Raw genomic sequence first — 10,684 nt, 5'->3', positions numbered from 1 at the left:
TGCTGGAAGCTTTTAAATTCCAGACACACGTTTCCTTTGAGAGGATAAACCTTTGTGTCTCAAAACAGAGATGCCTGTTTGTTAGCTCTCTGGGTTCTGCGTGTTTGTTCATGAAGCCTCCAGCTTTTCTTGCATTTCGAAGTGTCATGCCTAGCTGACTGTTCCCATGGATTCCTTTACTCTTTTCACATTGTTAAGCTGGTCTGTGGGAAGCCGATTTCTCTCAGTCCGCGTGACTAGGCTCCACTACTGCTAATGGAAATCGTGCACGCGTGTGAGGAGGTACACAGACAGGGATAGAACCTACATTTAGACTTCCAGGGTCATTCTTATTTAGCCATTCTAAGAGTTCAGCATAGTCTTTCTTTGTCCCCCAAATGCTGCTTGACATTGATTGCAGGTATGGGTCTACAGTTGTGACTTTATCAGGTGTAAGCATGTCTTTCCTCTGTTTCAGCTGAGAAGTGTTGAGAGTGAAATGTTGACAGCCATTAAGAGACCACCCTGTCAAACACAGTTGCTCTGTTCCCTACAAAGACCTACTCCATAGACCTTGGTGCAGGAACCAGCATGCTGCCTGGTTTTCCTTACTGCCAACGGTGCTCACGTACTGCAATGTTTTCTTTATGTGTATGTTAATAAAATTTTGCCTGTTGTAAAAAAAAAAAAAGGAGACTTTCAATTAAATTTCTCATCGTGCTTGTTCTGTATTTCACGAAAGCCCAGAGTTCTGGAGGAACCGAGCGAGCGGACTCTGTCGACACGAGGTAGTTGGCCATGGTGTTGGCCATGGCATCTCACGATGCTCAGAACTTCTTCCAGCCTTTGTCTTCCTGGCTATCTCGAGTTTACGAAGCTCTCCAGCAAGCAGGGGATGCGTTATCCGCTTCACTGGTTCTTCTTAGCAAACACGATTCGACACTGAGTGACAAGCCAGAGCAGGACTTAGATGCTATTCAGAGTCAGGAAACCTACTTTGAAGACAAAGAGCAGGATAATGATGGGAGTCCAGAAGAGGCAACCTCCCCATTTCCTGAAGAGGACCGTTTCTCATGCTCTAACAGTGATTTACAGGACTCTGTCCGAACGGCAAGCCCCAGACTTGGTCAGCAAGCCACAGACACTGTAACGCCCCAGTGGCCCAGTCAGATCCCAGCTGGCCCAAAGCCCACACGTGTGCTTTCTTCTATCGCGGAGGAAGACCATCACTCTGAGAGGCGGAGATGTGGCTTCCAGCATGGCTTTGACACCCATCTCCCTGGCACTTTAGAAAAAGATAATGGAAAAAAGCAAGGTAAGCTGGTCAGAACCATTGTTTCTGTGCTCTTCCAGAAGCCTTTAGAGTTCCATTTTGATTTGTTTTTAAGTATCACGTTGGTTTTACTTTTTCTTTGCCACTTACATATCCCCTCATCCTGGTTTCCGATTGAGAGATACAATCCATAGGAATATTTTTGTCCTATGAAGCTTTACAAGAGCCATGTACTTCAAAATAATAGTTCTCAGCAAGTGAAAAAGCTTAAAATGAATCTGAGGGTTCTGTTTGAGAAGTCCCTGCGCACATGCCATGCTTTTTAAAATATCTTTAAAAATGTTCTCTCCCCCACCCCTTCCCTCTAGGTTAGGAATTTCTAGATGTTACTATATTATTCAGCGTGAAATCCTGTGCAAACAGCCATACTTATTGCAGAATTTGTAGTTGATAACAGTCCAAGAATACTTCTCACAACATCTTACTAGGATGTGATGTGAGATTGACAGTGGAGGGGAGGTCTCTGAGATCGGATGATCTCATTTGCTTTTAGCCCAGAATGATAAGGTCGCGGTAGTACATATGACACTTCATGTATGACACTTCATGTTGTCAGAATGAAGCACAGAGCGGGGCTCTAATAAAAGCGCCATGGATATGATACAAATGTAATTAACTCGGAAAAAAGATACTGGCATATGCTTCGGCATAAATTTCCCATGGCTCTAATCCTCTAACCTGTAGAGCCGTCACAGAGACAGAAGCAAGTGCTGGGCAGAGGTGAGGGGTTGGGACATATGTGTCATGTGTACATGGAAAATCCATGGGTAGTCGATTATTCATACCCAGACAAAGTCATTAATTCCTTTCTTGTTGGAGGGAACCAGCGTTTCTGGGATACCATATTGTCTCTTTATTCATTTTCAAAGATTCTTCCTGGTGTCACCCTTTTAGGTAAAGGCCTTACCAGACAGACAATGGGATCTCGGTGTTTAAGGAAACAGAGTATCGTATTCTCTTTACAGTACTTTCTTCTCTCTCTGCATGAGCCTGTGTGAGTGTGTGTTGCTATGTGCATGCGTGTTGTGTGCGTGTGGAGAAATCCAGATACTGAGTGCCTTGCTCAGTTGCTCTCTACCTTCTTTTCTGAAACATGCTCCCTCACCGAACATGGAGCTCATCTGTTCAGCTAGACTGGCTGATCAGCAGGTCCCTCGAATCCTCCTATCACTGCCCACCCAATACTAGAATTATAAACACACACTGTACTGTGCTTTTTACATGGGCCCTGGGAATCCAGACTCAGGTCATCATGCCCCCATAGCTAGCAGCTTATTGGTTGAGCCCTTCCCCACCCCCTACAATGCGTTCTTAATTCTTGCCTAAATTCAGCTCTATTCTCTATTTGAAATTGATGTGAGTTTGTCTTAATAGATGCTAAACAGTGACTTTTTGGGGTCAAATTGCATAACTGTAAAGTATGAATGCAAACATTAATTAAGCTCAGCCTTCAAGCCGGACAGTGGAGGATGGCATGGTGTCGCTTCCCCTCTGTACCTACAATGGTGAGCCCCACAGTAGCCTTGAGGTAGGCCTCAGCAGGTGAGCTGATCCCCTCTGAGGCGCGGCTACTCCCGTGTTTGTAGTTGCGGGACATAGCCTTTGCTCCTCATTTGGGAAGTTGCAGAGTTGAGGTAGTCTGATCTTAAAACACACAATGTTGTTTATTCCCTATTAGAAGCATGATTTACAGGAGATGAAGTTTACCTGGGTCTACTGTGTTGTTACTATTTAGAACATCTTATAACCAAGGCCACAAGTCAGATACAGGGCCCTTTTCCCATCTCAGAGAAGGCCCCCACGTCTCCCGGCAGGCGCGCCTTCTCTCTCCCTCATCAAAATGGCAGACACAAGTTGATGCATTTTTTTTTTTCCTGGCTCCGTTACTTAGTGCTTTTAGAATGCCATCCAAGTGAAAAGATGGAGTTTGTGTCCTTTCAAAGCTGGCTTCTTTGAGACTTGCCCATCTTACTGGCCATTTGTATTGCTGAATCCTCTTCTACTGGATGCACACACGAGTGTGTTAATTGGTTTGTCCACTGGGGGATAGTTCACTTGTCCCTAGTTTTATTTTGCTCCAAGAATCGAACTCATACACTCTTTTTTCTTGTCTAACTCTCAGTTAGCATGTTAACCAAGAGTGGTGGGAGAGGGTATTCTTGTCTTAGTCCTTAAGTTGGTATAGAGCTTTCATGGCTAGACACAGGTTAAAGAAGTTCCCATCTGTACCAGATGGCCAGATGTTTGTGAAAAGAGAATATTGAGTTTGGTTAAACAGATTTTTTTTTTTCCAAACTGAAATGTCCACACGAGCCTTCGGGTTTGCTGCGCTGCAGTGGATTGAGCTGTTGAAGTAGGCCGGTGCAGCTTACAGAACATCCCAGAGTTGTGCCATGTTATGTCTTCCTACATCGATGAACTTGACCGGCTAGTGCTTTGCTGAGGGCCTTTCCATGTATTGTCATCAGAGGTTTTGATGTGACGTTGTCTTTTGGGGTACTGTGGATGAAACCCAGAGCCTTGAACGTAATCAACTTCATTCAAATCAGTCAATTTGATTCAAATCAAAATAATTCAACAAATATCTCTTTAAAAACTGAAAAGGTGAATTGTCACTGCAACATGCTTGCAGAAATGAAAGGAACATTGGACATACACTCTCCATCTTCTGGGTTTGCAGTTAAAATGAGAAGCAGAGATAAACACGGATATGCACGCAGGTATACAAAGACACAGCGTAAATACTTACTGAGACTTAAATGTGCTTTGGAGTGGTATGCCAGGACAAACAAATCCCGATCCGGTCCACGGGGGTCTGAGAAGGCCACATATACTTGGCAATCTATAGTAGAGAACACTGAAGGCACACTGATTGTTTTCAACAATGGTGGAAAACATCAGGCTCTGCACACAAACGGTGACAATGCCAGTACAGCACCAGCTGTAAAGCCTGGGGAGGAGGGCTGGAGCTGTCTGGGATTTCTCAAGGCTAGAATGAATGTTCCACAGTGCACACAGAGAACCATCGTGCTCAGACATTCTGCAGAGGCTTTTCATTAATACTGCAAAAGGTGTCTGAACTGTGACATGTTCTCTTGCTAAGCTAGGGAGCTACTGTGACAGCTCAAATTTTGTTTTCTTTCTTTTATTGAAAATAGATTTTTTTTTCATACAATATACTCTTGCTTATGGTTTTGCCCCTTCCTATACCTCCCATTTCTTCCCCACTTCTTTCCATCTGGATCCACAAACAAGCCTTTAAGAAATAATAATAAAATAAGAGAAACAAAAACCAAACAAATCAGCATATGACAAAACAATAAAATAAGAAAAAGAACAAAAGAAAAAAAACCATAAGAAATGTATATGGATGCAGAGATACATGCATTTGCAAACTCATGAGTCCCATAAAAAAAACCCACACAAACTGGAAGCTATAATATACATGAGGAGTACCTGTGAGGTAGAGAAAAATCAAAGTAAAACAAAGCAAAACAAAACTAACAACAAAAAAATCTCTACCCTAATCTAACATTAAACGAGACAAAGAGCTTCCAAAGATACCATTGATTTTGTTTTGTTTTGGCCATCTGCTGCTGGGTATGGGTCTTTAAGAGTAGTGAAATCCCCTAGGAGAAAACTAAGTTTTCATTTACAAGTGGCTATCAATTTGGAGATAGTTTCTGGATTCAGGGTGGACTGTGTGTCCCCACTTCTCCTTTCTGCTCTGGGACCTTAACTGGTATAGGTCCGTGCAGGCCTTGTGCGTGCTGGCACAGTCTCTGTAAGTTCTTACGGGCACTGGTCCTGTTTGTCTAGCAGATCTTGACTCTCCAGTGTCCTCCATATCCTCTACCTCCTCTTCTGCAGGGTTCCTGGAGCCCTTGGGGGGGACTTTATGGAGATGCTGCTTTTAGGGCTGATTGGTCCAAGGTCTCTTACTCTCACTATGGTCTCTGTAGTTGTGCCCATCTGCTGCAGGAGGAAGGTTCTCTGATGATAGCTGAGAAAAGTTCTGATATACGAGGTATAGCAGAATGTCGTTAAATGTTATTTTCATTGCTATGTTCCTTTAGCAGCAGAACAGTGGTATTTTAGATTTTCCTGAGGTCCCTGGCCTATCTAGACTCAGATTGTTAGTCACTCAAGCAGCATTGGGTATGTGTTCCATGTCATGGAGTGGTCCATACCTTAAATCAGGTGTTGGTTGGTTGCTCTTACAAAGCTGTGTGCCATTATTGTACTGGTGTATCTTTCAGGCTGGTCCCTCATATATATCGGATTCTCTTTTGGTACAGCACAGAGTGTCTTCCGGTACCATGAACATTAGTTTGTGGGGGTGAAGGCTCTAGGTAGAGACCAGCTTGACTCCTTCATGTTCAATGAATTGTATAGGTGTTTCAATGCCCACTCTTGATATGTCGCTATCTGATTTTACTATTTGTGTGACACTAACTTCAAGAAATGAATTCAGAAGTGTTTGTCCCTCCTTATAGTTCAGAAAAAAAATGTTTGGATTTATTACTTGTTAGTGTTCAATAGATTATTTTTTAACCAAGGGCTTTATTTACTTGTTTGTGTTGTATGTGTGAGAGAGAGGTGGGTGGGGGAAGGCAGATAGACAGACAGAAGGAGGGGGTGGGAAAGCAAGAGAGAGCAAGAATGACGTCAGAGGACACCCTGGGAGAATCCATTCTCTCCTTCCCTGGATGGGACCCAGAGATGGTTGGTAGCAAGCATTTTTACCCATTGTTCTATCTCAGAGGCCTCTAATTAAGGCTTTTGAGCCTGGACTTCTTGTGTTGGGAAGGTTTTAGAATAAGAATTCAAGTAATAGGTATCAGATTATCTTGATTTTATTTTCTTAAGCAATTTTTGGCATTTTGTGTTTTTCAAGGATATTTTCACCTATACTATTGAATTCATGTTATGCTATTTTTTTTTTTTAAATTACCTGATGTTTTTAGGTTTTAAAGTGACATCCAGATAGTGGAATTTAAAAATGTTTTTGTTTTGACCTGCCTGTGAAGAGAACTGTCTGTCAATCTGCTGGTTTTCTGTGAGAAGCTACCTTTTATTTTTATAAAATTTCCCTTTATCTTTTGGCTTTAAAATTTATTGGTTTCTGTTATACTTATTACCTCATTCTTTCTTTGGCAATAATTTTTTTTATTTTTAATGCAACTTAAGTTACAAAATTCCCTCTAAGCAATCCATTATCTGCATTCGACAAGTACCAATGTGTTGTTTCTGATTTCATGATGAATTAAGTTAGTTTAAATTGTACCCTCTCGCTTACCTTTTCACTTGGTGGTTATTTAGAACTATATCGTTTTGATTCCAAACACTTGAGATTCCAGGTATTTTTCTGTGGTTGATTTCTAGTTTAATCACATAGTGCCCTGAGTTTATATATATATTTTTTATTAGTTAAGTTTAAAAAACTTAACATTGCTCAGAGGCAGCAGGCCCCGAATTTGGTCTCCATCTCTAGGGATTTGTTCTGTTAACCTGAGTGTGTGTTGATTTGTTGACTACTTACTGTGCACTTGAAGAGAGAGTCTTCTGTGTGCTCAGTATAATATATAAATACAACTATATAATATATAATACAATATATGATTGAGCTAAGTTGCCTGAGATGCTTTATCACATTCTCTAATGCTTGTTTAGTCTGTTGATTTGGGGGTGGGGGTAGAAGGTACTGGTTTTGTTCAATTGATGACTGAAAGAGAAGTATGGGAATCTGAAACTCAACTTGTTGATTTGGCAATTTCTCATTTCCATTTCTGTCAGGTTTTTGTTTTTTGTTTCTAATGTAGCCAGAAGCTCTACTTTGCTATTAACATGATTACTCCAGTTCTTGAAGTTTTACATGGCACAATATCTCTGTGTTGAGCCAGGTGCGGTGGCACACACCTGTAATCCCAGCACTCAGGGAGGCAGAGGCAGGTGGAGACCTGTGAGTTTGAGGCCAAGCTGATCTACAAAGCAAGAGCTGGACAGCCAAGTCTACACCGAGAAACCCTGTCTTGAAAAACCAAAAAAGAAAAAAGAAAAAAATCTCTGTGTGCATGCGTGCATGTGTACCGTGGCCCACGGAGGCAAGAATAGGGTACCGGTTCTCTTAAAGATAGAGGACAGGTGGCTCTTGCACGGTGAGCCTTGAGTTCTCGGAACCAAACTTGGGTTCTCTAGAAGAAGAGAAAGCATTCTTAACTACTGACCCATCTTTCCAGGGACAATACAGTCTCTTTCAATTCTTTAAATTAATTTGTATTTATTTCAAGTTTATTACAGTATAAATTCAGGTCATTTTAACACAATCTGAGTGTCTTTCATTTTGCTGGGTGTATTTGTCTTTTTTTTTTTATGGGTGTATTTGTAATCAATTGCCTATAATCAATGTAATTATGGTGCTGTGCAATTGAAACGCGTCATGTTTTTTTTTTTTTTTCATCTAATCTTTGTATCTTTCAGATTTTTTCCCTATTTTCTTTTAAAGGAAATGTTTCCATAATTGTACTTTGTATCCACCTGAGCTCATTTGGAAAACATTTAAGGTCATTCTGGGATTTACCTATACCTCTTTCACTAATTTCAGTCTCTCATGGGATAGCATTACACTACTGCATTTGTAGAGGGATGATGCTGCAGGCATATACTCTAAGATTGTCTTATTAATGTCAATGTATTTGTCTTTTACTCGTGCAACAAACACAATATATTAATGCTGTGTAGCTTCTGACTATCATTTATCTCTCATGACAATTAAAAGGGAAAAATAATTTTGCATCTACCTAATTTCTGCCAGTTGGAGCATGCTTTAATTTGCTCTTTTTCTTTGAAAAATATTTTTATGATTTTTGTCATTCATCCAACCTGAAGCAAGATTCACTTAAATATTTCCTATGATACATATATGCTGCTAATGAATTATCTCAGCGTTTTGTTTTTCATTTGTTTAAGATTGTTTTAGGTGTGTTTGGAATCCTTTCAGGCCTCTAAGCTCCACTGTCTTCTGTGTCTGTCATGTGAGAACTGCTGAAATTTTCAGACGTGTTTTTTATTTTCATGGTCAATTTTTTAATTAATTTTTTTTATTAATTATAGTTTATTCACTTTGTATCCCAGTTGTAGCCCCCTCCCTTGTCCCCTTCCAATCCAACCCTCCCTTTCTCATCTAGTCCTATGCCCCTCCCAACTCCACTAACAGGGGAGGTCCTCTTCCCCTTCCACCTGACCCTAGCCTATCAGGTCTCATTAGGACTGACACTCAACCAAGGACCATCTATGGATATAATCTAGAACTTCTGCTCGGATGTGGCCCGTGGTAGCTCAGTAACCAAGTAGTTTTCCAAAGTAAGGGGAACACGGACTATTTCTAACAGGATCTCAAGGGCAGGCTGTTTGACCCCCCCCCCCCCCCCCCCGCCCAGGGGAGGAGCAGTCTGTTAGGCCACAGAGGAGGACTTTGCAGCCAGCCCTGAAGATACCTGATAAAACAGGGTCAGATGAAAGGGGAGGAGGTCCTCCCCTATCAGTGGACTTGGAAAGGGGCAGGGAGGAGACCAGGGAGGGAGTGTGGGGTTGGGGAGGGAATGAGGGATCGGGATACAGCTGGGACACAGAGTTAACAAAATGTAACTAAAATTAAAAAAAAAAAAAAAAGGACTGGCTGCATTGTCTTCCTCTGTGGTCTGGTAAGGCTTCACCAACTCCTCAGGGGGAGGTGATCAAAGAGCCAGCCACTGAGTTCATGTCAGAGACATTCCCTATTCCCCTTACTAGGATACCCACTTGGAGGCTGAGCTGCCATGGGTTACATCAGTGCAGGGTTATCTAGGTTATCTCCATGAGTGGTCCTTGTTTGGAGTATCAGTCTCAGAAAAGACCCCTTTCCCAGATTTTTGTGTTCTGTTGTTCTCCTTGTGGAGCTCCTGTCCCCTCCAGGTCTTTCTATCTCCCCTTTCTTTCATAAGATTCCCTGCACTCTGCCCAAAGTTTTGGCTATGAGTCTCAGCATCGCTTTGATACCCTGCAGGGTAGAGTCTTTCAGAGGCCCTCTGTGGTAGGCACATTATCAACTTCATATGGAATAACAAGAAGCCCAGAATTGCTGAAACAATTCTTGACAACAACAGATCGTCTGGAGCTATCTCCATTCCTGATCTCAAGCTGTACTATAGAACAATAGTAATAAAAATTGCACGGTACTGGCATAGAAACAGAATGGTGGATCAATGGAATCGAAAAGAAGACCCAGAAATAAACCCACACACCTACTTGAATTTTGACAAAGAAGCCAACACCATACAATGGGAAAAGGGCAGCATTTTCAACAAATGGTGCTGGTCTAACAGGATGTCTACATGTAGAAAAATGCAAATAGATCCATATATATCACCCTTCACAAAACTAAAGTCCAAGTGGTTCAGACATGTTTTTCTGAATGTATTCCTGTCCTTTTTTCCACTGCAAAACTTCTTTTGAGAGGTTTTTATTTATTCTTTGAGAGTTTCAGCCAACAGATTTTGATCACATTCAGACTACCCAGTCTCCTACAAGAGACTCCACGCCCAACTTCATGTTCTGTCTCTTAAAAAAAGAGGCAATGCTGCACACCTTGATCCCAGCACTCGGGAGGCAGAGACAGGTGGATCTCTGAGTTTGAGGTCAGCCTGTTCTATAGAGAGAATTCCAGGACCACACAGAGAAACCCTGTCTCAAAACAAACAAACAAACAAACAAACAAACAAACAAACAAAGGAACATCACAACCAAGCCAAAAATAAAAATATGACACTTGTTTTTTGAGGCATGTTTCTAGAGTTTGTGCATGTTTGAGTGTACTTGTATATGCATTTCTTGTAGTATTTGTTTTTGTTGTTGGTATCTGAGCTTGGGCCTATCAATGCAGATGGAAAAAAAATCTTCTGGAAAATTGTCCATCTGTCTGTCATCTCCTCAGGTACTTTTCTAGTTAGTTTTCTCCTGCCCTTCCTCCTCAGTCCTCTGATGCCTCCATGAGAAGCATTTCTCATTTCTCCTAATCTTGTTTTTTTTATTTCTGGAATTTTAACTTGATTGTATTAAAAAAAATAGCCTCAACCTTTCTGCTGAAGTCTCCCAACAATACACTTTTTTCTTTTGCCTTTTGTGGCAGCAGCTTTAAACATATTATTCACATACTCCAAATTTTCCATTTCATAGTCCAACTATTGTAATTGAGTAATATTTGCTTTAGAGATCTTGATCATTTTGTCTTTTAATACAGTGGTTTTTTTTGAAATGTCTCAATAATTTATGACTAAAGATAGAACACGGCATATGGAGAAGGAAAATAGGCCTGTCCAATGTTGGGCCTTTTCT

At 41.3% G+C, this 10,684-nt stretch overlaps 1 protein-coding gene across 1 annotated transcript in view; it reads left to right on the top strand.

Moving 5' to 3' along the window:
• The first annotated feature begins 777 nt into the window (after positions 1 to 777).
• Positions 778 to 10,684, top strand: part of Syt16 (synaptotagmin 16) — a 101,488-nt gene continuing 91,581 nt past the window's right edge. Inside the window, exon 1 of the mRNA XM_055595283.1 lies at positions 778 to 1,294. Coding sequence (XP_055451258.1) covers positions 778 to 1,294 — 517 coding nt within the window. The remainder of the gene's footprint in view (positions 1,295 to 10,684) is intronic.

The sequence above is a fragment of the Psammomys obesus genome, unplaced genomic scaffold (genome assembly GCF_907164565.1).
Source record: "Psammomys obesus unplaced genomic scaffold, mPsaObe1.curated_primary_1811, whole genome shotgun sequence".
Taxonomy (NCBI): Eukaryota; Metazoa; Chordata; class Mammalia; order Rodentia; family Muridae; genus Psammomys; species Psammomys obesus.
Note: the sequence above shows the minus strand (reverse complement) of the source record. Positions and strands in the feature narration are given on the sequence as shown.